The following is a 27718-nucleotide window of genomic DNA, read 5'->3' as shown; positions in this document are numbered from 1 at the left end:
ACATATCAAACTTTAAGATTCAGTGTTCAATTCACATAAGAACCTAATTTCCTAAGTACAGCTAAATAATAACTTTGACTCCTGTGACTGAATGCCTCAGTGTCTGCCTGTTTAAAAAAGAGTAAAAAGCAGGTTTTAAAAAATGTGTCATTTTATTTGGGTCACTTTGGAACACACATATTTGCTTTTCTTTTGGTTAACAGAGCAGTAACTTACAGGACACCATTAGCTCCTTCTAAATAAATTTAGCGCTACCTAGGAGGAGAAGGAAAAGGAAACAGGAATAGGGGAGGGACCACACGGAAAAGTGAGAACAACTTATTTGCCAAAGGACAGGTCTTGTAAGAAGGCGATCACCTCCTTCCGCAGCAGCAGATTTAAAACAAATCTGGAGCGATGGGTAAGGTCCAGCTCTCCAAGTGGTGTTGCAGCAGATCATCTGAAAGCAAATGCTAATGGCACTTGGGGAATGATCGAAAACAGTAGTGGGGCCCCCTCCGTCCTACTCACATCAAGTATCTCCACGCCACTCACCTTCCATTCTAGCGAAGCGGGGAATCATATCCCTGCTTTAAGCAGGTAAGTTGGAGAGAGTCGGATGTCCCTCCCTACACACACAAACCCTTCGCCCCAGTGCTGTAAAACGCAGTCCACGGAACCCAGTGAAACCCGAAACCCGGGAGTTGCTCCAAGTTCTCTCCGCTTTCTGAGGTTGGAGCCGAGAGGAATGTCACAGAGACAAAGCGGGGAGGAAGGGGGCATCTCCCCCTTACCTTGATGGCTTTCTCCATGTCGCTCTCCTCCCACATGCTCCGCGGGGCCCGCACGGCCGGAAGCAGCGGAGGCTGCGCAGCTGCCGGATCCCGCCGCAGCCGAAGGAACAAGGGGCTCAGCGCTCGGGGCCCTGGGTCTCGGGGAGACGGGCAGCAGCCGCCCCCAGGGACCTGCGGGGATGACGGCCCCGGCGCCGGCTCGGCCTCGGCGGGCGGCTCTAGGCTGGGGGCGGCGGCGGCAGCGGCCCCCGGGAACAAGCCTTTGTGCTGGGCCCCGCGCGGCCGCCTCCCGGCCTCATCCCCGGCCGGGGAGGCAGGCTCCCGGGGCAGGGCGAGGCGGCGAAGGCCCCGACCCGGGGCGATGTGCTGGGGCCTCGCGGGGCCGCCGCTTAGGCCCGGGCTCGCCAGGTCCTGAGTAGGAGCCTGCGCCTCCGCCTCCGCCGCCGGCACCGCCGCGAAGCCGAGGCCGAGCCCGCCGCCGCTGCTCCCGCTGCCGCTTCAGCGCCACACATCGCCGGGACACCCGCGCCGGGCAGCCCCGCCAGGCGCCCGCTTGCCGGCGCTGTGCCCCGCCTGAGCTCCGGGCCGCCTCTCCTGCCGCCCGACTTCGTGTCCCCACGGCTCCACGCGCCCCTCGTCACGGTCAGCTGCGGTTTCCGAGCCGCCCCCGAACCAAGCAGTTGACTTGCAGGCGTCCGCCAAGGCCTCCCCAAGGTGGCGCCACACCCAGGATAGGCCCCCGGGCCCTCCGCAGCGCTGGCGCCGAGTTGATGACGTAAAAGGTTCAGGCTCGCGGGGCGGGGCTGTTGGGCCTCAGCGCCGGACTCTAGTGGCTGCGGGAGCGTTTCTCTTTTCTCCTAGCGGCGCGGACGAGATTTGTGGCGCTAGAAACACCCTGCGGAAGGAGCCGGGGATATCGACTAGTGAGAGAGAAGAGGAAACTGAGGCCACGGGCGGGTCCTACGGTAAAAACAATTATATATAATAAGTTATATATACGGAGCGTTTATTTTACGTGAAGCCCTTTTCTTCTCTTAGTTCCTTTCTCCTTTATAAAGTAGGCATTTGGCCTTTTCAGGTAAGTTTGTGCTTATTTCCTGTTAACGGATGCGGCAACTGAGGGCCTCAGAGAGCGGCACTCATTTGCGCACAGCTGAGAAGTGGTTAAGTCCGAACCGGAACCCAGGTTTGTGCTCCTTAAACGACACCAACAATCTGTCAAAGAACCTTTCAGGAGCTTTTGGTTAATTACCTCTTGATGCCTCTTCATTCATTCACTTATTTACTGAGCACAGCTGTGTGCCACGCCTACTCGACCCTGGGGAAACAGTAGAAAAAAGACACAGTACCTGCTCATGGATCTTATTTTCAGGAAAGGGAAGCAGAAAATAAAGAGGGAAAAACAGAGTTTGTGGATACTAAAAAGCAAATAAATAGGATGCTGAGGTAAGAGAATAACGGTGTGGGGGCTTTTTCCAAGTAGATAATCAGGGAAGGTCTCCCAGGCCGTAACCTTGAAGCTGAGACCTCTAATGAGAAGGAACTGTCTATTGGAAATCCAAGGGGATTTCTGAGCAGATGGAACAGCAAGTGCAAAAGTCTTAAAGTGGAAGTAAGGTAAATGTGGTCAAGGAGCAGCAAGATCATTGTAGCTGGAGCAGGGTGAGTAGCAGAGAGTGATAAAGGATGAGGTTGGAGAGGTAGGCAGAGGTTGTATCATATACACCCTTAGGGGTCATGGTGAGAACTTTGGGTTTTATTCTAAGCCACTGGAAGGTTTTAAACTAAAGAGTGATATGATCAAATTTATGTTTTAAAAGATAAGACTCTGCTGTATGGAGAATGAAATATTGGCAAGCGAAAGTGGAGACATGGAAAGTTATTAAAATGCTTTTGGAATAACCCAGATTATTATGAAGCTTGAACTAAGAAAGTGGCAGTAAAGATAGAATAGATGGGTTTATGATATGTTTTGGAGGTAGAGTTGAAAGGGCTTCCTGAAGGACTCCACGTGGAAGATGAAAATAAGAAACAAATCAAGGGGACTTCCCTGGCGGTCCAGTGGTTAAGACTCTGCACTTCCACTGCAGGGGTCATGGGTTCGATCTCTGGTGGAGAACTAAGATCCCACATCCCACGTAGCACGGCCAAAACAACAAAAACAAATCAAGAATAACTTCCAGGAGACTGCCTTAAGCAACTTGCATGGATGGTGGTGCCATTCAGTGAATGAAAGACTCAGATGAGAGTGAAAGCAGGGAATCCAGAGTTCTTTTTTATCTGGTTAATTTGAGGTTCTTGAGTAATGTACCAGAGAATAAGTCAAGTATTTGACTTATTTAGTTGTTCTCTCTGTTGGCCATACACCTACAGTACATTCCTCAACCCCCTTAAAGTGGCCATATGCCTATGCTCTCCCCCAGTGGAAAGTGAGCAGAAGGGATGTGCACATATCCAGGCCTGGACCAGAAAATCTGTCAACAGATGCTGTTACTTACTCTGCCAGCTGGAAGATGATGACCAGGTTCTGGAGAAGGCAAGGCTTTAAGATGGAAGATACCTGGGTGGAGGAGAACTCTGCCCTGTTGACCTAAACACCCACTCAGCATTGTTACATGAGGAAAAAAAAAAAAAAAACCTCTTGTGTTGAGCTTTTATCTATTTACGTCTTTTTATTATAGCAGCTTTGTTTATGCTACCTAATACAAATAAGAACAGTGATCCAGCAGTGAACTTTGGGAGAAAACTTCAAAATGACTTGAATTGACATTATCTATAACAGTTAGGAAATAGAAGGTACCTTGGATTCATTCATTCATTCAGTAAGAATTTATCAAGTGCCTCTCTGTGCCGGGCACTGTGCTACATAGTAGAGATGCAGAGATGAAATCCCTGCCTTAAATGTTCTGAGTCTGGCAGTTAAACTTATTGGCTGTTATCTGCACATTACTATCTATCTAGAGACTTACTCTCCCCACCCAACACACACACACAGCCCAATTTCTACACAGTCTTCAACCACATTCGAAATACTATTTTATCAGAAAGAGTAGGCCTGACCCTTGGTTCAATCTAAATCAGATATTCCTATTACCTCATAATTTACTTCGTTGTACTTATCACAATTTTAATTTATATATCCACTTGCTTTTTTTCTTTAGTGTTCTCTCCCACACTAGACTAAATACTCTCAAGGGAAAGAACCTTGTCTGTATTATTGGTCACATCCCCAACAGCTGGCCCACTGTAGGTGTTTAATAAATATTTGTTGAAGGAATCAAGGAATGGAGAAGGCAGAGCCCTGAGGAAGGAGAGGTTTCCTCCATTTTTTCCATTTTTTTGCTGGGGAGGTAGCAGATAGCCTAAGATAGCCTTCAATGATGCCCACCTCTGGGTATTCATGATCTTGTTTAATCCCCTCACCCTGCTCGTGGGCTGATCGAGTGACTTGGTTCTAATGATGGGATGGCATGTCTGAGATTAGGTTGCAAAAAGTCTGTGGCTTCCATCTTGGGTACCCTCTCTCTCCTATTCTCTTGCTTATTTGCTCTGAGGAAAGGCAGGTCAAAAATGTGAGCTGCTTTATTAGTTTCCTGGGGCTGCCATAACAAACTACCACAAACTGGGTGGCTTAAAACAACAGAAATTCTCTACAGTTCTGGAGGCCAAAAGTCTGAAATCCAGGTGTCATAAGGGCCATGCTCCCTCTGAAGACTCTAGGGAAGAGTGGAGTCTTCCAGCAGTCCTTGGCATTCCTTGGCTTATAGGTACATTATTCTAATCTCTGCCTCCATCTCCACATGACCTTTTCTGTGTGCCTCTATGTTCTCTCTTCTTATGAGGACAGCAGTCATTGGATTTAGGGCCCACCCAAATTTAGTATGACCTCATCTTAACCTAACTAATTACATCTGCAGAGACCCTATTTCCACATTCTGAGGTTCCATGTGAACATGAATGGGGGAGGGGATACTAGTCAGCCCACTATAGTTGCCCAATAGAGGGCTCCATATGTCAAGGAACTAATGTCTCACCAACTGTCAGTGAGAACCTGAGGCCTGGCCGGTGGTCACATAAGTGAGCTTAGAATGAATCCTCACCTAGTTGAACCCTGAGATGATTGCAGCCTTGGCCAACAACTTGATTGCAACCTTCTGTACCAGGGGCACCCAGCTAAGCTGTGTCCAAATTCCTGACCCACAGAAACTGTGAGATAATAAGTGTTTTTAAAGCACTAAATTTAGGGGCAATTTGTCATGCAGCATAGATAACTAATACAGATTTTGGTGCCTGGAAATGGGGTGCTGTCATAACAACTACCTAAAATGTGGGAGTGGTTTGGAACCAGGCAGTGGACAGAAGCAGGAAAGATTTTGAGGAGTGTGTTAGAGACAGCCTAAATTATCTTGAACAAATTTAGTAGGAATCTGGACTTTGATGATGCTGCCAATGAGTGCTCAAAAGGGAGTAAGGAACATGTTATTGGAAACTGAAGGAAAGAGGATCATTGTTATGAAGTGGCAGAAGGTTTAGCAATAGTATCATCTGCAAGTATGTGGAAAGAGAAAATGTTCCTAGTGAACTGGGTGATCTAACTAAAGCAGTTACCAAACAGAAGGTGCTGCCTGGTTTCGTCTTCCTTCTTGTAGTAAAATGGGAGAAGAGAGATAAATTATTGAACAATAAGGAGTCAGGACTTGATGATTTTGAAATTTTTTAGTCTCTCTAGATGGCAACCAGGGCTAAAATTAAGCTATGGCTTTCAAGCAAAATCAAACCCAGGGTCCTGTAAGGAAAACATGATCTGTCTTTGTCAGTTCAGGCTGCTATTACAAAATATGTGGCCCTGCAGATGCATGTCTTCTCACATGCAAAATATATTCACTTCATTCCAACAGCTCCAAAGTCTTAACTCATCAGAATCAACTCTAATGTCTAAAGTATCTAGATACTGTTGGACTTCCCTGGTGGTCCAGTGGTTAAGACACCATGCTTCCATTGCAGGGGGCATGGGTTCAATCCCTGGTCAGGGAACTAAGATCCCACATACTGTGTGGTGCAGTCAAAAAAAGAATAAAGCCTTCCTTAAAAAAATAAAGTATCTAAATACTATCTAAATCAGATATAGGTGACACTCTAGGTATGATTCATCTTGAAACAAAATTCCTCTCTAGCTGTGAACCTGTGGAACCAGATAAGTTATCTACTTCCAAAATACAGTGGTGGGATAGGCATAGGGTAGACATTCTCATTCCAAAAAGGAGTAATCAGAAGAAAGAAAGGAGTAATCAGAAGGAAGAAAGGAGTGATGGGTCCCAACCAAGTCCAATTCTAGCAAGGCAAATACCTTTAGATCTTAAGGCTTGAGAATAATCCTCTTTGGTTTGATGCTCTGCCCTCTGGATCCACTGGGTTGTGGTCCTACCTTTGCAGCTCTGCCCAGGCAAGGGTCCTGACTTCAGATGACTTCAGATGAAACCTGTCTGTCCTGTTGAAACCAAGGTGATGGCCCTGATGATTTCTGAATTGCTTGTGGGATCATTCTTCCCCTTTCTTGAATAGTGCACATTCATAGCCAAGTAGCTTTATCATCCTGTCTGGTAGAATCAACATCTGAAAGCATTTCTTCCCATCTCAGTCCCCTTCAGCACAAACAGGCAGTGTTTCTGTTCCTATAATCCAATAATCTCTTATCATTTGATAGTCCATCCACACCGTTTAGTGTTCTCTTCCAAACACATTTGCTCATTTTTGGGGATATGGACAGGCTGAGAATTTTCCAAAGCATTAAATTCTGGTTCCCTTTGCTTAACAATTCCTTCTTTAAGTCATCTCTTTCCTTTCACATTTTATTGTAAGCAGTCAGGAGGAAGCAAGCTACTCTCCAAACACTTTATTTGTAAATCTCTTCACTGAATATTCATTTTCTTTTTTTTACAAATATGACTTAAATATTTAACTTTGATCTTTTACTTGCAGCAGGATTTTTTCTTTTTTATTAAATTTTATTGGAGTATAGTTGACTTACAATATTGTGTTAGTTTCAAGTGTACAGCAAAATAATTCAGTTATTGAATATTCATTTTCATTGCTCTCCAGCTGTACCTTGCAAAAACACTAGGACACAGTTCAGCCAAGTTCTTTGCCACTTTATAACAAGGATCGTCTGTTCTCCATTGTGCAACAGCATGTTCCTCATTTCCCTCTAAGACCTCAACAAAGTGGACCTTACCATCCATATTTCTGCCAACACTCTTTTCATGATTATTTATGTGTTTGCTAAGAAAATGAAAGCTTTCTCTCCACCTCTCCTCTTTTCTTTCTGAGCCCTCACCAGAAACATCTATCTTTCTAGCATGTACTTCCAAATTCTTCCAACCTCCGCCCTTTCCCCAGTTCAAAAGCTGCTTCCACATTTTTAGGTAATTGTTATAGCAGCACCCCACTTCTCAGCACCAAAATCTGTCATAGCTTGGGCTGCTATAAGGAAATACTGTAGACTGGGTGTCTTTGAATTAGACATTTATGGGTGTGGCCAAGATGATGGAGTGGGAAGACCCAGAGCTCACCTCCACCCATCGGCACACCAAAATTACAACTATTTACAGATCAACTATTGATGAGAATGACCTGAAGACTAGCAGATTTTCCACAACTAAAGATGGAAAGAAGGAACTACAGGGAATTCCCTGGAGGTCCAGTAGTTAAGACTCTGTTTGCACTGCCAAGGGCCTGGGTTCAATCCCTGGTCAGGGAACTAAGATCCCACAAGCTGTGCAGTGTGGCCAAAAAGAAAAAAAAAAGAAAGAAAGGGAACCACAACCAGGCAGATAGGAGGGGCAGAGATACAGTATAGTTAAGACCCACACCTTCAGGGTAGGCCATCCAGAAGAGTCCAGCCCCAAAACGTCTGGCTTTGAAGATGAGAGGGGCTTCTGTATGGGAGAACCAGAGGGCTATACAAAACAGACTTGGCTCTTAAAGGACATATGCAAAATTTCACATGCTCTGAGACCTAGTACAGAGGCAATAATTTGAAAGGAGCCTGGGTCAGACCCACTTGCTGATCTCGGAGGGCCTCCAGGAGAGGCAGCAGGCAACTGGGACTCCCCATGGGGACACAGACTCTGGTGGCAGCCATTTTTAGGAGCTCATTCTACCATGACATTGGTTCTGCCAAGTGCCATTTTGGAGTCCTCCTACTAGCCTATTAGTACCAGGGCCTTACCGCCACCAGCCAGTTGGGGATCCCAGGATCCCCAAGCTGAACAGCCAGCCATGCAGGGATATGCCCCGCCCACCAGTAGGCCAGCAGCCTCCACACAAGGCAGGGCCTGGCAGCCAACTGGGCTGGAGGCCAGCCCTGCCTACCAGTGTGCTCAAAGTAGTCAGCCCTGTGACAACAGATGGACCCATGAAACCCCCATGGGGGCACCCCTAGAGTGTATAGCTCTGGTAACCAGAGGAGAAGGTGCTGCTAGGCCCCACAGGACATCTCTTATATACGGCCACTTCTCCAAGATTGAGAATTGTATCCAATCTACCTAATACATAGAACTAAAAACAGAATTAGGCAAAATGAAGCAATAGAGGAATATGTTCCAAACAAAGGAACAAGGTAAAACCCTAGAAAAAGACTAAGCAAAGTGGAGGTAAGTAATCTAACCATTAAAGAATTCCAGGTAATTATTATAAAGATGTTCAATGAACTCAGGAGAAGAATGGATGAACACAGAAGCTTAACAAAATATAAAGAAGAACCAAACAGCCGAAGAATACAATAGTGGAAATAAAAAATACACAAGAAGGAATCAACAATAGAATAGATTATACAGAAGAACAGATCAGCAAACTGGAAGACAGAGTAGTGGAAATCACCCAAACTGAACACAAAAAAGGAAAAAGAATTTTGAAAAATAAGAATGGTTTAAGGTACCTCTGGGACAACATCAAGCATACTGAAGTTCACATTATAGGGTCCCAGAAGGAGAAGAGAGACAGAAAGAGGCAGAGAACTTACTTGAATACATAATAGCTGAAAACTTCCCTATCCAAGGAAAGGAAGCAGACATCCAGGACCAGGAAGCACAGAGTCCTAAACAAGATCATCACAAAGAGGTCCACACCAAGACACATTGTAATTAAAATAGAAAAAAAATTAAAGAGAGAACATTAAAAGCAGCAAGGGAAAAGGAAGTAGTTACATACAAGGGAACTCCTATAAGACTGTCAGCTGACTTTTCAGCAGAAACTTTGCAGGCCAGAAGGAAATGGCACAATATATTTAAAGTGATGAAATGAAAAAACCTACAACCAAGAATATTCTACCCAGCAAGGTTATAATTCAGATTTGAAGGGAAGACAAAGAGTTTTACAGACAAGCAAAAGCTAAAAGAGTTCAGTACCAATAAGCCAGCTTAACAAGAAATGTGAAAGGGACTTCTCTGAGTGAAAAGGAAAAGACCACAGGATTTCCCTGGTGGTCCAGTGGTAAAGAATCCACCTTACAATGCAGGGGACATGGGTTCAATCCCTGGTCAGGGAACTAAGATCCCACATGCCACGGGGCAACTAAGCCCGCGCACCACAGCTACAGAGCCCACATGCCCTGGAGCCTGTGTGCCACAACTAGAAAAGAGAAAACCCACACGCCACAACTAGAGAGAAGCCTGTGCATGCAATGAAAGATCCTGCATGCCACAACTAAGACCGGATGCAGCCAAAAATAGATTAAATAAATAAATAAATGATAAATCTTTAAAAAAAGAAAAGACCACAACTAGAAATATACAAATTACTAAAGGAAAAATGTAAAGGCAAATATACAGTAAAGGTAGTAGGTCAACCACTTATAAGGCTAGTAGAAAGGTTAAAAGACAAAAGTAGTAAAATTATCTATATCCATAATCAGTAGTTAAGGGCTACGCAAAACAAAAAGACATAAAATATGGTTTCAAAAACATTAAATATTATACGCAGTGGTGAGTAAATATGCAGGGTGGTTAGAATGTGTTCAAACTTAAGAGATCAACTTAAAATAATCACATATGTATATATGATTGTTATATATAAACCTCATAGTAACCACAACCCAAAAACCTATGATAGATACACACACAAGAAAGACAAAGGAATCCAAACAACACTAAGGATAGCCATCAAATCACAGAGGAAGAAAGCAAAAAAAGAAGAAACAAACAAAAGAGAACTACAAAAACAACCAGAAAACAGTTAACACAATGGCAACAAATACATATCTATCAATAATTACTTTAAATGTAAATGTATTAAATGCTCCAATTAAAAGATTTAGAGTGGCTGAATGGTTAAAAAAAAAAAAAGACCCATATATATAGTGCCTACAAAAGATTCACTTCAGATCTAAAGACAAACAGATTGAAAGTGAGGGGATGGGAAAAGGTATTCCATGCAAATGGAAATAAAAAGAAGGTTGAGATAGCAATACTTATATCAGACAAAACAGACTTTAAAACAAAGACCATAATGAGACAAAGAAGGACATTAGATAATGATAAAGGGATCTAGCCAATAAGAAGATACAACAATTATATATGTACCCAACACAGGAGCATCTAAATACATAAGGCAAATACTAACAAATATAAAGGGAGAAGTTGACAGTAACATATCATTGTAGGGGACTTTAACATCACATTTACATCAATGGACAGATCATCCAGACAGAAAATCAATAAGGAAACACTGGCCTTAAGTGACACATTAGACCAGATGGACTTAATAGATGTAAGTAGAACTTTTTATCCAAAAGCTGCAGACTGAAAATTCTTTCCAAGGGCACATGGAACATTCTCCAGGAAAGATCACGAGTGTCAATAAATTTAAGAGAACTGAAATTATATCAAGCATCTTTTCCAGCCACAGTGATAGCTAGAAGTCAACTACAAGAAAAAAATGGCAAAAAATACCAACATGTGGAGACTAAACAATATGCTACTGAACAACAAATTGTTCACCAAAGAAATCAAAGAGGAAATAAAAAAATACCTGGAGACAAAAGAAAATGGAAACGCAGTGATCCAAAATCTATGGGATGCGGCAAAAGCAGTTCTAAGAGGAGAATTTATAGTGATACAAGCCTACCTCAGAAACAAGAAATCTCAAACAACCAAACTTTACACCTAAAGGAACTAGAAAAAGAAGAGCAAACAAAACTCAAAATTAGTTGAAGGAAAGAAATCATAAAGATCAGAGCAGAAATAAGTGCAATAGAGATTTAAAAGGCAACAAATAAGATCAATGAAACTAAGAGGTGTTTCTTTGAAAAGAGAAAATTTAGTCAGACTCATCAAAAAAAGAAAAAGGGCTCCAATAAATAATTAAAAATGAAAGGGAAGTTACAACCAACACCACAGAAATACAAAGGATCATAAGAGATTACTACAAACAATTATATGTCAATTAAATGGACAACCTAGAAGAAAAGGGTATATTGCTAGAAATGTACAATCTACCAAGACTGAGGCAGGAAGAAATGGAAAATATAAGGAGACCAATTACCAGTAATGAAATTGAATCCGTAATTTTTAAAAACTCCCAACAGGGACTTCCCTGGGAGTCCAGTGGTTAGGACTCTGTGCTTCCACTGCAGGGGGCCCGGGTTTGATTCCTGGTCGGAGAACTAGGATCCTGCAAGCTGCAAGGCACAGCCAAAGAAAAAAGTGAAAGAAGACAGACACAAAATGTCACATACTGTATGACTCCACTTACATGAAATATCCAGAGTAGGCAAATCCCTAGAGACAAAGTAGATTAGTGATTGCCAGGGGCTGGGGTGGGGGGAGTGGGGGGGATTAGGGGATGACAGCCAAGGAGTACAGGCTTCTTTTTAGAGCAGTCAAAATGCTGTAAAATCTATTATGGTGATAGATGTATAATTCTGTAAACATACTAAAAAAATTCAATTGTACTCTTTAAATAAATGGGTGAATTGTATGGTATGTGAATTATACCTCAGTAAAGGCATTTTAATGAGGAAAGGGGGTGGAGGAAGAAGGAAGGAAGGAAGAAAATGGGAAGGAACCATCCTTTCTTGTGATAAATCAGTGTCTTCCAAACTTTAATGCAGACTGACCCCTGAGGACCTTATTAAAATGCAGATTTTGATTCATTAGGTATGGGGTGGAACCTGGGAATCTGCATTGCTAAGAAGCTGCCTGGTGCTATAGATGCTGCCAGTTGGTCCTGGACCACACTGATGAGTGAGTGTAGACACCTCCAGGGTGCCCATCACCCAACAGCCCCTGCTTAGGGGATGGGCTTAACATCTAGTGAGTACCATGTGGCCCCATCCTGCAGCCACAGCTGACTGGCTCAGGAATGGACTTCTGGGCCAAGCTGGACCTATCAGAAGCTCATGGGAACTGAGACTGGAACATTAAGCCAACGGTGAGTCGTGCTGTCCAGGCTGAGGCAGTCATCGTCTGCTGCATGAATATTAAAGCAGTGAAAGCCAACCTGCAGAGGAAGGAGAAGGCTGTGGAGAGAAGCAAAGAGGAGCAGCATCCAGTCTCTCTTGGTATTTGCTGTCCCTCATCCTGCCCCAAACATCTCCCTTCTGCTTGATACTCAGATTGACGTCTCGACCCTCTGAGTGTCACCGAGTGGTCACTTAATGGACATTTAAGTTGTTTGAAGTTTTCTGCTATCAAAAATAGTGCTTGGAAAGAGCACTTAGGAAATAAACATATTTTGTCCACTTGTCCATTTGTTATCTTGGATAAATTTTTAGCAGTGGATTCCTACCAGAAAAGTCATACCAAGTTATATTCTCCTATAGTATGAGAGCATGCACTGGATTTTACCTAAATTTCTGTTCCTCAAATATAGCATAATAAAATTTGACAGTCTGTGAATGGAAAGTTCTAGCATTTGCTCAACTTGACTCAGTTCAACTCCTTCAGCCTCTTGAGGTGGAAGGGACCCTAGCAATCATCAAGTCCAACCCTGTGCCCACAGTGCAGCTCTGCATTTCTGCAGCTCCTCAGCCCCTGCTGGAGCACTTCCCTTGACCTGGCGTGAACCTTCCCACATGCAGCTTTTTCTGCCCATTGCCAGAGATTTCCTGCTTGCTTCCCTCACTGTTCACCGACTGGCTCGGGTCTCTCCTTTGGGAGCCACAGAAACATCATCCCTCTTCTGGGACAGCTCCTCAGATGTCTCACTTGGTAGTTTTTTTTTTTTTTTTTTTTTAAGTATTATTTTGGTAAAAACTGTAAAACATCAAATTTACCATCTTAATTATTTCTAAGTGTATGAATTAGTAGTTTTAAGTATATTCACAACTTTTTCATCTTGCAAAAGTGAAACTCTATACCCATTAAACAACCACTTCACTTGGTAGTCTTTTGAAGCCCCAAGGGGAAAGTAAGATTCTGAAAAGGCACAATTTCCAAAGAGTTACAATATCTCATTTGACGACTGTGATTCCCACTTTTCAGCTGAGAAACAAGACAGAGAGATTACCTGAAACGAGACACAGGAACATGACATTTTGATATAGCTTTAAAAATAAACCATTAAATGCTCAGATGATTATGGTGATGATGGTTTTTATTGTTGTTATTGACAGGTAATATACTGAACTGATATCCTTATCTCTACCCTTTGCAATGGGATTGAAGAGAGGAATCAGCAGGAGTCAGAAACGAGTGAAGGGCAGGTGCTATCTTAGTCTATTCGAGCTGCTCCAACAAAATGCCACAAACTGGGTGGCTTAGAAGCAACAGGAACGTATTTCTCACGGTTCTGGAGGATAGGAGTCTGAGGCCAGAGTGCCAACGTGGTTTGGGTGAGGGCCCTCTTCCTGGATCATAGCTGGCATATAAGAGTCTCTAAGGAGGCAGAGTAGGGCCAGGAAATATCACCAGCTTCCCCCAGGATAATCCTGTTCCCCAGATGTTCCTAGTGTTGTCAAAAGCTCCCACAAGTATTGGGTCAGTGTGTATCAAATGAAATTCCCTGTATTAGGTAACTGAACTGTGGTTACTTAAGGGAATATCCAAGATAAAAATTCAAACACATTAAAGTATTAAGAAGTAAATGGGCATGATGCCTGCAACTTACTCATAGATGGTCCAGAAAAAAAAGAAAATATATAATGGGAGTTGGGAAGGGGGGCAAGAAGGGATAGAGCAAATGGGAGAAAATGCTAAAAATGGATGAATTTGGGTAGAGTATATGAGAGATGATTGTACTTTTCTCAAAACTCTAAGTTTGAAATAATTTCAAAATAAAAAATAAAGAGCTAACACAAGTCTTTCTGAAGGAAGTTCAGATCCCTCTCATATTAAGGAAATGAGGGTTTCTGTATGGAAGGGTCAAAGAACGACCTGATACATTTTTTCCTCAGGCGGTGGTTCGCAAAGTGTGGCCGCCAGACCAGCAGCATCAGCATCACCTGGCACTTAGTAGATACACAGTAAATACTTCTTCCTGGGGCCACCAGATTGGGAGCTAGGGGTGTATTTCACTGAACATTTTTTTTTACCGTGTTTGTTTTATTTCCTTTTCAGAAAAGGGTTAATAAGATCAATGTAAATGAATATCAGTTCCCTTTTATTCTTCACAAAAGAGCTGAGTGAGAACTGGATGTTACTGTAGGGATCGTGAGGAAATGGAGGCCCAGAGGTAATGTGGCTGATTTTTTTAAATTAAGGTAAAACTCACATAAAATTGACCATTTTAAAGTAAGCAATTCGGTGACATTCAGTACATTCACAATGTTGTGCAACTATCGCCTCTATCTAGTTTGAAAACGTTTTCATCATCCCCAAAGGAAACCCATATCTATTATCCATCCCCTTTCCTCCTTTCCCCAGCCCCTGGCAACTACCAATCTACTTTCTGTCTCTATGGATTTACCTATTCTGAACATTTCATAAACATGGAATCAGACAATATGTGGCCTTTTATGTTCAGCTTCTTTCACTTAGCATCATGTTTTTGCGGTTCATCTATATTATAGCATGTATCAGTGCTTCATTCTTTATGGTTGAATAATATTTCATTATGTGAATGGACCACATTTTGCTTATCCATTCATCTGTTAATAGACATTTGGGTTGTTTCCGCCTTTTGGCTATTATGAATAGTACTGCTGTGAACGTTCGTGAACAAGTTTTTGTTGGAGTCCCTGTTTTCAGTTATTCTAGGTATGTGACCCTGGCCTCTTGATTCTCTCATTGCATTTGCCTGCTAGGTATTGCCCATATACAGTTTTGTTGTATGTAACACCATGTTTTGTTTTGTTTTGCTTGTTTTAACCATTTTTAAAATTGAAGTATAGTTAATTTACAATGTTGTGTTCCAGATATACAGAAAAGTGATTCAGTTATATATATATATAATATATAATATATATAATCTTTTTCAGATTCATTTCCATTATAGGTTATTACAAGATTTTGAATATAGTTCCCTGTGCTATACAGTAGGTCCTTGCTTATCTATTTTATATATAGTAGTGTGTATATGTTAATCCAAAACTCCTAATTTATCTCCCCGCCCCCCACTATACTCTTTAGTAACCATAAGTTTGTGAGTCTTTTTCTGTTTTGTAAATAAATTCATTTGTGTAACACCATCTTTGAAACACACCAGCCTGGTAGGTCTAGCCTATCAGCTCTCGGAGAGCATAACACTGTAGTTGTACTTATTGACCACGAGGTGGCGCCTAGACTCAGAAAACGCCTCATCAGCTCGGTTCTTGGGGCTGCGTAGTTCCTTGTGTCCCTTATTCAGACATTTCCTCTTGGGCACTGGGCAAGGCTAAAGGCAGAAACAGCAGCTTTACACCCAATACTCCTGTGACTGACCCATATCCAAATACCCAGAGAGATTAGGTTATAACCTGAGATCTTTTTGCTTAGATAGCTAGTGTTCTAACTGGTTTGTCACTAAAAGCATAAGGAGATTAATGTGTCTAGGATGTCAGAATCAACATTATAGACATTTCTTAATAGCTAGCATTTCCTTTGTTATTTGTCAGTTTGAAAAACAGATTCTCTTACAATTACAATGAGTCTAATTCACAGGGTGGGGGCAAGAAACATTACATTCCTCTGTTTTCTCCAGTTCACCCCAACAGGGGTTTTGGCAACACTGAAATATTAAAAGGTCGGCAGTAACTCGGGAAACTCTCCAATCTCTATGTCTTCTCCTCAGATAAGAGCACCAGTATTCTTTGGGGGATCCATCCCTCCCTCATTTTCAGCCCAGATGGACTAGAGGGGACTCCAGTCCTGGCCACAAGTGTGGACCATTATGACTCAGGTCTAAGTGAATCATCACACCTCAACCCTCTGGCCACAGTGACTGGTTGAGGGAGGGGCAGGATGTCACATCAGCTGGACCAATTAGCATGAACCTCTTTGCTGGGGCTAGCAAAAAGGGACTTTCTCCTAGCCAGTGGACTTGAGTCTGGCTGGGTGTGAGATGAGAGCTGTTGAAGTCAGTTGGCTCTTCTAAGGATCCAGACCCACCAGAACCAAAATGGGTATGGTCTAAAAATGAAGCCCACCTGGCAGAGGTGGAGCCAAGAGATGGAAACTTTTTGAACTTCTGAATCAAGCCATGGCCAAAGCTGAGATGTCAGGATTTTGGAATATAGGAACCATTTTTTTACACTGGTTTGAATTTGGTTTTCTGACACTTGCAACTAAAATATTCTTAAGTAATACACTGTCTGTTCAGAAAATCTTCCCAGTACTCTCACCCTACATCATGAGATTTGGATTAAATTTGTGGTAAGGTTAGGCATAGGAGAGGCATCACCCAAAATTTTGAGGGTACTGTTTCACATCATGGTAGGGATTGCTATTTGCCTCCCCAAATCCATTTTCCTTTTCTTCTTTAGAATTAAGAACTTCAGTTTTAGCTAGGCACGCTGATCCCTGGCTGAAAAGACAATATTCCTTATCCTTCTTTGCAGCTAGATGTGGCCATGTATCTTAATTTTGTCCAAAGACATATAAATGGAAGTTTTGTGGGCAACCTCTGGGAAGTTGCCTTACAGAGAAGAGTGTCCCACCTTTCTTTGTCCTTTTTACCATCCTACTCCCTGGAATGTTGATGTGATGGCTGGAATGTTAGCAGCCATATTAAACCTTGAGGATGAGGGTCATACTCTAGGGATAATGGAACATTGAAATAGCAGGATCCCAGGTTGCTTAAAGACTTTGTGGAATCACATTAATAGCCCTTAACTGCCCAACTTTGGACTTCTTTTACTTGAGAGAGAAATAAACTTTTATCCTTATTTTAGTTGTTATTTTTGCCTGAGAAATGTGGACTGGGAACAAAATCAAGGAGTGGAAGAGTCAGAACCTTGTAACTCAGTGAAAGAGACACCAACCTAGGTAATATAATGCTAGCTTTGCCTCTATAGTTCCTAATTCACTGTTCCCTGTAACCAGTAAAACAAAACATTAAAAGAGTGTTTATTATGATTAACAAAATAAATATTACATTAAAAACTGTGTTTAGTGCATGGAGGGTGACAAAGCCCCCAATACTGTAATCCCACAATCTGGGAGTGTCTAGTCATTTTATTGTGACACTTCACTTTAGTGCAATCGCTTGTTTCATTATCTCCACAGCTAGACTAAGCATTGGGAGCCAGTAATGTCACCAGCATTATTACTCCCTGAGGAAGCAGTTACCTAGCACAGTACCTAGCCTATGATAAGTGCTACTTAAGACTTCCTGAAACAAGGAACAGATAAATGAATGGAAAAAAGGTAAAATTTTAAAAATCTAAAAAAATTGCCAGAATGATTTGTTAACACATTGCTGCAAGGGAATGGTAATCTCAGGTCCCCCCATTTATCTCCTCCAAGTTGGCTTGGGCAGTTCCCAAATCTCGTCAGAGAAGCAGTGAACCGAAGGCTATGAATTTGTTCAGTCTGAACTGCTGGAGGGAGACTCTTGGCGCTGGGATGTACAAGGAATCCTGTTTCCCAAAGTAAGCTTTGCCCACCAGTGGTGTTACTGAGATGACTTCAGGTGGTACAAAAGCAAACTTTGTCTTAATGATTACATATTTGTAAATTATCCAAAACTTAAAAGTATGGCCAAGTGCATGTCCTTTCAAAGTCATGCCTAACCCCATTTCACAGGCCCACCCAAGATTTTCTCATTTTCTAGGACAAGGGTCAGCAAGCTACGGCCAGGAAACCAAATCCAGTCTGTGGCCGATTTTTGTACAGCCCTCGAGCTAAGAATGTTGGGTTTTCCCCCGTTTTTAAAGGACTAAAAGCCAAAAAAGAAAATGTGACAGAGATGTTATGTACCCTGAAAAGCCTAACATGTTTATCACCTTGGCCTTTTACAGAAAAAGCTTGTCAACTCTGCCCTAGGAGATCATAGCATTGTTTGAATTTGCTGTTAACTAATTAAGAGCTCACTCTGTGAAGTGACCTATAATTTATATATAGATTTATGTCCAGTACAGCTGCAAATGATTTCTATCTGGTAAAAACAAAATGCTCATGGTTAGTTACTGTTTCTTGCTTTCTAGGACATTAACCAGTTTTGTATCTAACCTAGCAATCTTTTTTTAAAATAAATTTATTTTTATATAATTTTTGCCTGTGTTGGGTCTTCGTTGCTGCAAAAACCTTTATTAAAATGCCCACAAACGGCCAGTTCCTCAGTGATTTTTGAACCTGCTTCATCATCTTTTCTTTTTTTTTTTTTTTTTTTTTTTTTTTTGGGGAACATTTGATTTTTTTTTTTTTTTTTAAACATCTTTATTGGGGTATAATTGCTTTACAATGGTGTGTTAGTTTCTGCTTTATAACAAAGTGAATCAGGTATACATATACATATGTTCCCATATGTCTTCCCTCTTGCGTCTCCCTCCCTCCCACTCTCCCCATCCCACCCTTCCAGGCTGTCACAAAGCACCGAGCTAATATCCCTGTGCCTTGCGGCTGCTTCCCCCCAGCTATCTACCTTACTACGTTTGTTAGTGTGTATATGTCCATGACTCTCTCTCGCCCTGTCAAAACTCACCCCTCCCCCTCCCCATACCCTCAAGTCCGTTCTCCAGTAGGTCTGCGTCTTTATTCCTATCTTACCCCTAGGTTCTTCATGACATTTTTTTCCCTTAAATTCCATATATATGTGTTAGCATACGGTATTTGTCTTTTTCTTTCTGACTTACTTCACTCTGTATGACAGACTCTAGGTCTATCCATCTCATTACAAATAGCTCAATTTCATTTCTTTTTAAGGCTGAGTAATATTCCATTGTGTATATGTGCCACATCTTCTTTATCCATTCATCCGATGATGGGCGCTTAGGTTGTTTCCATGTCCTGGCTATTGTAAATAGAGCTGCAATGAACATTTTGGTACATGACTCTTTTTGAATTTTGGTTTTCTCAGGGTATATGCCAAGTAGTGGGATTGCTGGGTCATATGGTAATTCTATTTGTAGTTTTTTAAGGAACCTCCATACTGTTCTCCACAGTGGCTGAACCAATTCACATTCCCACCAGCAGTGCAAGAGTGTCCCCTTTTCTCCACACCCTCTCCAGCATTTATTGTTTCTAGATTTTTTGATGATGGCCATTCTGACTGGTGTGAGATGATATCTCATTGTAGTTTTGATTTGCATTTCTCTAATGATTAATGATGTTGAGCATTCTTTCATGTGTTTGTTGGCATTCTGTATATCTTCTTTGGAGAAATGTCTATTTAGGTCTTCTGCCCATTTTTGGATGGGGTTGTTTGTTTTTTTGTTATTGAGCTGCATGAGCTGCTTGTAAATTTTGGAGATTAATCCTTTGTCAGTTGCTTCATTTGCAAATGTTTTCTCCCATTCTGAGGGTTGTCTTTTGGTCTTGGTTATGGTTTCCTTTGCTGTGCAAAAGCTTTGAAGTTTCATTAGGTCCCATTTGTTTATTTTTGTTTTTATTTCCATTACTCTAGGAGGTGGGTCAGAAAGGATCTTGCTGTGATTTATGTCATAGAGTGTTCTTCCTATGTTTTCTTCTAAGAGTTTGATAGTTTCTGGCCTTACATTTAGGTCTTTAATCCATTTTGAGCTTATTTTTGTGTATGGTGTTAGGGAGTGATCTAATCTCATACTTTTACATGTACCTGTCCAGTTTTCCCAGCACCATTTATTGAAGAGGCTGTCCTTTCTCCACTGTATATTCCTGCCTCCTTTATCAAAGATAAGGTGTCCATATGTGCGTGGGTTTATCTCTGGGCTTTCTATCCTGTTCCACTGATCTATCTTTCTGTTTATCATCATCTTTTCTTTTTAATTGAAGTATAGTTGATTTACCATGTTGTGTTAGTTTCTGGTGTTCAGCAAAGTGATTCAGTTATATATATATATTCTTTTTCATATTCTTTTCCATTACGGTTTATTACAAGATATTGAATATAGTTCTTTGTGCTATACAGTAGGACTTTGTTGTTTATCCGCTTCATCATCTTATTAATTAATGAGTAAAATCTTTGACCTGTGCTCATCTTATATTCACATAGGAGTCATGTTTTTAACTTCTGAAAATCAGATTTTGACATGCATTTATTATTGCTTAGGGTAAATATTTAGCAGATAATAGTGGTACTCCCATTTACATAAAGGGCATAAATTATAGGCAAATAACCCAGGCTCAAACCTTCAAGAATTTAACTTCTGGCAAGAAGCCTGGAAAGCAAGTAAAATACATGAGTATTGTCTAGGGAGCATTCTTCCCTGCCTGCAGTCAGCAGGGGCCCTTCTTATCCTTCCATGATGTCATTACCTGATCGCTCTCATTGTCAATATCTGGCATCTATATTATATTACAATCATCACTTTTGAGAGTCTGTTCCCCTCACCAGATCCTGAGCTTCTAGATAGTGTCTTACAAGTCTTATTTGTCTTTGCATCGCCAGTACCTAGCACTCAGTAACCTCCCAGTAACTGTTTATGATGGATGCATGTGTGAGGGGCGTGACCTTTTCTTCCACCAGGCCCAGCTTAGGCCAGGCATCCCCTTTTGCACTCTCGGAACACCCTCTTCCTGTTATATCCCTATGTTTAATGCCTCTCTCCCCAGGTAGATGCAAGTGCCATGAGCACAGGGACAGACGTTTCAGTTGACCTGGTGCCACCGTGCACCACCTTAAGCCTAAGAAGCTGCAGAGAAGATGGGAGAACGGGGGTGAGCTCAAAGCTCTGCCCTTTGCTGCTCGGTTCACGTGTAATGGCACTGTTGCTGCTGCTCATCATCAAAGCTAAAATACAGAATCATTTCTTGAAGCACCGTCAACTGGAATATCCCATTACTGCTGACTGGTCGTAAAATCCTTGTCTCCTCAATGAGGTACACTTATTTCAGCTATAGAATGATTAATTTGTATACATACATATATAAAATCTAAAAGATTAGCTTTACTTGTATTTCATTATTTTAAATTTAGTAACATTGTTTCATCTTTTTTATAATGTCTTCTATTTATGGCAGTTAAATGCTATTATTCTTTTTTAGGTATTGCAGTAAGGATTTTTCAAAATTTTTATCTAAATAAGAGTCAATTTAAAGAAAAAAGTAAATGATAGTACAGGTATATGCATATATGACAAAAATTGAGAAGTGCTATTCAAAGAAGTCCAATTAGTCTCTAGTGGAATAGGGATCGCCTATAAGCCTCAGTGAAATAAAGCCAGGGGTTAAACAGTGAGCTCCATCACTCCCTGACACTGTCTGCAAATATTATACAGGTGTTTTTTCCTCAGGAAAGGATCAAACTTTGCCTCAAATTCTTAAAGGAATCTGTGACCCAAATGTGATCACTCACAAACTACTACTGTGAGTCAATTCTTTTTGCTCCAATTCCATTGCTCACTAAGGAATCTTCTGATTGCTAATTTACTAATAATACTGATTACTAATTTGCCAGGTCCCTTGACTAAAGTAAGGCAGTGTTCTTGATACAAGATTCAAAAGGTCCGGCTATTGGAAATACAGACCTCACTTAAAGTGAGTAAATTGACATCTGGATTTCAAATTAATCTCTTACAAAACTGGTCCAGCAGGAATCTGTCTCATTTGTTCTGACCAAGTTTTTGAACTTAAAACACTGAGAACCAACCTTAGGTGTCAAGTGTGTGTTTCCTGGTTTACCTCCCTCTCTCTGAGGGCAGGGGCTGGGAGTCTTGTGTAGGTGTCGTCCTCAGTGTGTTGTACAGGGCCCACCACACATGGGCAGGCCGGAAACATCTGTTAACTACGTGCAGGAAACAAAGGCTATTTATCCACAGTAGGGGATGGGTGACAGTTGTTTACAATGTGACATACACACAGAGGGGACAACATATCTATGTGACAGCATCTCCTTGGGTTGAGATGGAGGAAGAGTTACCTAAAAAGTGAAGAGCAGCACTGTTTTTAATGAGTTTTAGTCCAGAATACAAAGAAAGGTGCTAGTTGCTACTTCAAAGATGGAACAGTGGTAAACAATGGCTTTTTCTTCCCCCATTAAGGCAAGTTACAGAAGTGTTTCAGATGGAATGGATGAGATATTTGAATCTATCTTTGAAAGATCACCCTGAAAGCTAGTAGTATTGTTGCAGTTTAAAAGGCTTTCCATATACCCTTTGTCCCACTCCCACCCTATTTATTGATTCAAATTCTGGAACTTTCTTGATCCAAGAGATTTTTCTGGCAGAATTTCTCTTTTGAGACCTTTAGCATGCAACAGTCATTTTTCTTGGTTTTGTTGCTTATCTCCTTGAACTTTCCATCACTGGATGAGTAAAGCCAGCATGGTTCTTTATGAGTTCTTCTGAGGAACTTTGACTGTGACCTGTAAGAGGGGTGCAGAGAAGCTGTTAAATCTTCATGCTTCCCTTTGGTCTGCAGGCCCCCTCAGCTGGGTGCTGCCTGAGCTATAAACAGAAGGGCTTTCCTGACTTCTAACATCTCGATGGCCAGTGGCCAATCCCAGCAACCGCTAGGGCTGTGTTCTGCATGAGATCACACTCTGCCTCCCCTTGACCTAGTCATTCTCAACCGGGGGCAGCTGTGCCCCCCAGAGAACAGTGGGCAATGTCTGGAGACATTTTTGATTGTCACAGTTGGGGGGAGGGTTGCTACAGGCATTGAATGGGCAAAAGTCAGGGATGCTGCTCAACATCCTATGCTGCACGACAGCCCCACCACAAAGAACTATCCAACCCCAAGTGTCCACAGTTCCAAGGCTGAGAGACCCTGACCGAGATCCATATGTTCCTCCACAAGAATCAGAGCCAGGAAAAGATAATGTGCTCAAGCTCACAGGTGTCTCAGTGTGTTAGGGGGAAGGTTCCAGATTCAGATGGATATGGGGTTGAATCCCATCGTTCCCCGCTACTGGGCAAGTGCTTCACCTCTGTGTGACTCGTTCCCTCATCTGTAAAATGGGGCAACAGCAGTATCTCTTTCATGGGGTTGTTGTGAGCATTAAATGATGTAACATACATAAGACAGTCTAGCACAGATCCTGGCACAAAGTAAACTTTCAGTAAAAATAAAAAGAAATTTTCTCATCAGTCCCCCTTGCAAACTTGACTTCTGAGACCTTCAGCATGCAACAGTCATTTTTGTTAGTGAATGATAACACACAAATCCTTATTTTTGTTAGTGTTATCATTCGAGTTCCTAAAGCTCAAAATACAGGACTTTTTTTTTTTTTTTTTTTTTTTTTTTACAGGACTTTTTATCATGAGCACCAAGCACAGTGTGGATGCTGGGCTGAATCAGCTTTGCCCCCTTCACCCACATCCTCTAACCCTCCTAGGCCATCAAGTCCTGCCATTTCTTCAAAAGCCTTCTTGAGTTCTCCCCAACATCTCATCTCCTGAGGGCTCCAGCATTCGCAGCTTACAGTTGGATTCCTCCACAAATCACCTCAACTCAAGCCTCTCCTTTTCAGGCTCTTCCACTGCCCTCCAGTCAATCCTTAAATACTGCAGTTCCTTGGGGCTCAGTCCTAGGCCTCCCTCCTCCCTCACTCCATACCTAAATAATCTCCTCCATAACTATTGTTTTGATGAACAGTTATAGGCTAATGACATCTCAATGTCAATATCAAATCTGGGTCTCACCTCTTGTATATAATGGAAACATTTCAATAAACAAGTAAACATGTTTACTTTATTCCAGTGATCTTCTTGAGAGCTTAGGTTGTATCTTATTAGAGTTTCGTACTATATAGTATATACTGAATGAAGACCACTGTTTACCTTTTCTTGCTCTGTTCCCCCTTTCTCATCCTGCTCCCATCGCCGCCCCCTACCCCCAGGCTGGTTTGCTTGCCCTGTGCCCATTTCTCTTTTCTTAAAATATCATTTGTGAGTATGTTTCCTGGTTAAATTATAATTAGTATTTATTGTAGACAGAAAATCATTTTTACCTTAGTATCTTTCTTTCCTGTCTTTTTTCACTTTGATAAAGATATCTGAGTATCTGTATATGGGCATATACAGTTTTAAAGTTGAGCTTATACTGCATACATCACTTTGTATCCTGCTTTTTTACTTTAAAGGATAAGCATTTTTCATATCAAATATTCTACAAAAATACTTTAACAGCTACTTAATATTCCATAATTTATTGGGCATTTAGGTTACATCTGATTTTTCCCTGTTGGAGAATGCTGTGATGGCTATTTATGGAAGTAAAGCTTTCTTTTTATTTCTGCTTAGTTCTTCAGGATTGCAGAAGCAAAGGATATGCCCCTTGATATCTAATGCCTCATAGCTTGATTCTTATTAGAAGTTTTTCCTCACTGCTTCAGCCCACTGGGATCTTTGCCTCCTCTCAGGTTTTACAGAACTCAGTGTATAACAAAGCCCAGCAAAGGACTGTGTAGGCATAGTGGTGATCAAGTCCCTACTTATTCCTCATGAGACACAGCAGAGACTGGGTCTTTACCCTCTTTGGTAGCTTCCATGGCTTAAAACAAGAAACTAGCAGTCAATACTGATGGACCCCAGCACGAGGGAGAGGGCTGAGAAGGTGCCCATACTCACAGTTTTCACTTCAGTGTATGCCTGCAGCCCATACTCTCCCAGCTCCCGGCCGCTCCCAGACAGCTTGTAGCCACCAAACGGTGACTGGGCCCCAAACACATCATAACAGTTGACCCTATAATTTAAGATGAGATTTCAGAAGTAACTTTTGGGGTGGAGGATAAGCATCATACCCCTCGGACCTCCTGTATTGTTCTAAAATTTTATTGAGAAAAATGGATGGGTAGAACCCTACTAATAGCTAGGTATATAGAAGTCAAAAGCAGGCCACATGAAATAAAGCCATAAGTCATCTCATCCTTCCCATTTTAATGAATCATTTTTGCTAATTGGGTATTAAGCTTTTGGGGGCAATTTTTTTTAATTATTAAATTTTAACTGAATTTAAAACTCCCCACTTTAAAGGTGCTTTATGATATATTCACAATGTTGTGCAACCATTACCTCTATATAATCCCAGAACATTTATCACCCCAGAAAGAAACCCTATACCCAATAAGCAGTTACTCCCCATCCCCCCCCCCCCCTCCAGAATGGATTTGCCTATTCTGGGCATGTCATATAATGGAATCATATAATATGTGACCTTCTGTGTCTGGCTTATTTCATTTAGTATTATGTTTTCCATGTTGTAGCAGGTTATCAGTACTTCATTTCTTTTTAAGGCTGAATATTCCACTGCACAGATAAACCACATTTTGTGTATCCATTCATCAGTCGATGGACATTTAGGTTATTTCCACCTTTTGACTATTGTGAATAATCTATGAACATTCAGATACACTTTTTTGTGTGGATGTATGTTTTTTTTCTCTTGGGTATGTACCCAGGAGTGGAATTGCTGGGTCCTATGATAATTCTATGTTTAACTTATTGAGAACTGCCAGACTTTTCTAGTGGCTGCAACATTTTACATTCCCACCAGCAATGTGTAAGGGTTCCAGTTTCTCCACATCCTAACCAACACCTGGTATTTTCTGTTTTTTAAATTACAGCCATCGGAGCTTCCCTGGTGGTGCAGTGGTTAAGAATCTGCCTGCCAGTGCAGGAGACATGGGTTCAAGCCCTGATCCAGGAAAATCCCACATGCCGCGGAGCAACTAAGTCCGTGCGCCACAACTACTGAGGCTGCGCTCTAGAGCCCGCAAGCCACAACTACTGAAGCCCACATGCCTAGAGCCCGTGCTTCACAACAAGAGAAGCCACCACAATGAGAAGCCCGCGCACCACAACGAAGAGTAGCCCCCACTTGCCGCAACCAGAGAAAAGCCCATGTGCAGCAACAAAGACCCAACACAGCCAAAAATAAAATAATTTTTTTTTAAAAATTAAAAATAAATAAATTACAGCCATCCTAGTGGGTGTGCCATAGGTGCTAAGCTTTTAAGACCAGTGTTTACATAGATGTGGGCCCTCAGCTCTGGTTTCCTGCTCTTGTTACAGCTTGGTAAGGAGCCCCAGTCATCCATCTGCTTGCCCAAGGACAGCTGCACAGGCATATGTACTGGAGGGGAGTTTCATCTGGAGGAGAGGGGGAAGGACATCCCCATCTGCTATACCACACCCTGACCCAGGAGGAACTAAGCCCGGCACCCCAATTCTGGGATGTGAGTAGTGGATTCCAGAAGACCCTGGCTTGGGGATCTCTACTACCTGGGTTGCGAGAGGCTGCTGGGAGGCACTTACCACACGGTGCCAGCCTGGAGGGCTTGGGACAGATAATTGGCCTTGTCCAAGTCCTTTGTGAAGACAGCTGCGGCCAGCCCGTACTTGGAACTGTTGGCTCTCCCAACGACTTCCTCTATGGTCTTGAACTTCAGAATCTGCATCACTGGCCCAAAGATCTGGGGTTAGAGAGCACAATGGGTGGGTGGGGCAGACACGGAACCACCTGTTACCCAGCTTTCCACAGCGCTGAGCAGATGATTCCAGATGTGGTAGCAAGCCTCCAGAAACACCCTAACAGTTCCAGAGGGAGAAGACAGCTCTCACACTCACTGGAATACAAAGGGAAGGAAGCTAAGGGGACTGGTTACCTTCTGTGTGCCATGGACCTTACATACCTTATCTTATTTCTAAACAGTCCTGTGAGGTAGGGGCTTGCACTGACAGGTCACATGGAAATTTAGTTTCAAAGAATTTCAGTCAGTCATTCAACAAGGCACACACTAGATGCTGAAGAAAAAGCTATGAACAAAACAGGGTCTCTGATCTCAAGATGTTCTGAGTTTATCTTATACTTTCCCTGCCCTATTTCTAAGCCATTTCTTCAAGGCATCCTGGTTCCTTTTAGTGGGCTTTAGTGGGCTTCAGAAACCAAAACATGGGAGCTAGGCGTGCTTGTTGCGGTTGGGGTGTGGCTGCTCTCAGCCCTATCAGGGGAGAGACCCCGGGGAACAGATCCTGATGTAATCAAGTGATTGGCATGTGACCGTGACAAGTGGTGGGAGCCCAGAGGAGCTACCTGGCCTGAGTGATGGGAGGCAGGGGATCAGGGAAGGCCTCGAGAGGTGATAGTCAAGCTGTGACACCACACGAGCAGAAACTGGCCAAACCAGAGTGAGGATGAGGAGCAGGGAGGAGGGAAATGGAGTTCCAGGCACCGGCACACGCAACACCCATTCTTACAACATCCCATTCTCCACTAAAGGAACTAGGACTTCTTGAAGAAATCACTGATTCTAGGACTGGGTGGAGAGTGTCAAGACGGAGGTGCGAGAAGACTGCCAGGAGCCCATCATGGTTGAAGCGAGGACTGCGAGACGGGGCATCTTGCACTTCGGGCACTAGCAAAGCAAAGGCAGCCCCTGCCCTTCTCGAAAATGGATATTTTCCATTTCCATCAAGATTAAAAAAAAAAATAGCATCAAAGTAGTCATGATGGGAA

General features: G+C 42.3%; 3 protein-coding genes across 6 annotated transcripts in view; 1 reads left to right on the top strand and 2 right to left on the bottom strand.

Moving 5' to 3' along the window:
- Positions 1-922, bottom strand: part of MAPKAPK5 (MAPK activated protein kinase 5) — a 40672-nt gene extending 39750 nt beyond the window's left edge. For 2 of the 3 annotated variants that reach the window (XM_032603145.1, XM_032603148.1), the window contains exon 1: positions 774-901. In XM_032603145.1, the coding sequence (XP_032459036.1) occupies positions 774-809 (36 nt within the window). In that variant the 5' untranslated portion in view covers positions 810-901. Of the gene's footprint in view, positions 1-773 lie in introns of all 3 variants that reach the window. The other variant, XM_032603146.1, reaches the window with a different exon arrangement.
- Positions 776-26522, top strand: LOC116739069 (putative uncharacterized protein encoded by MAPKAPK5-AS1). 2 transcript variants are annotated; one of them, XM_032603155.1, is made up of 2 exons: positions 776-1738; positions 25827-26522. In XM_032603155.1, exon 1 carries the CDS (start codon positions 778-780, stop codon positions 1186-1188), a length of 411 nt encoding a protein of 136 aa, XP_032459046.1. In that variant the 5' UTR covers positions 776-777; the 3' UTR covers positions 1189-1738; positions 25827-26522. The 2 variants fall into 2 exon arrangements, with proteins under 2 accessions (XP_032459046.1, XP_032459047.1); XM_032603156.1 differs by lacking the exon at positions 25827-26522 and adding an exon at positions 23511-24822.
- The window catches only part of ALDH2 (aldehyde dehydrogenase 2 family member), a 29672-nt gene continuing 24005 nt past the window's right edge, over positions 22052-27718 (bottom strand). The window contains exons 11-13 of the mRNA XM_032603144.1: positions 26518-26675; positions 24832-24946; positions 22052-22625 (exon numbers count right to left, since the gene is read on the bottom strand). Of these exons, the coding sequence (XP_032459035.1) occupies positions 22593-22625; positions 24832-24946; positions 26518-26675 (306 nt within the window). The 3' untranslated portion in view covers positions 22052-22592. The remainder of the gene's footprint in view (positions 22626-24831; positions 24947-26517; positions 26676-27718) is intronic.

This window comes from Phocoena sinus, chromosome 14 (assembly GCF_008692025.1).
Source record: "Phocoena sinus isolate mPhoSin1 chromosome 14, mPhoSin1.pri, whole genome shotgun sequence".
Classification (NCBI taxonomy): Eukaryota; Metazoa; Chordata; class Mammalia; order Artiodactyla; family Phocoenidae; genus Phocoena; species Phocoena sinus.
The sequence above is the reverse complement of the archived record's forward strand: the minus strand, read 5'-3'. Positions and strand labels throughout refer to the sequence as shown.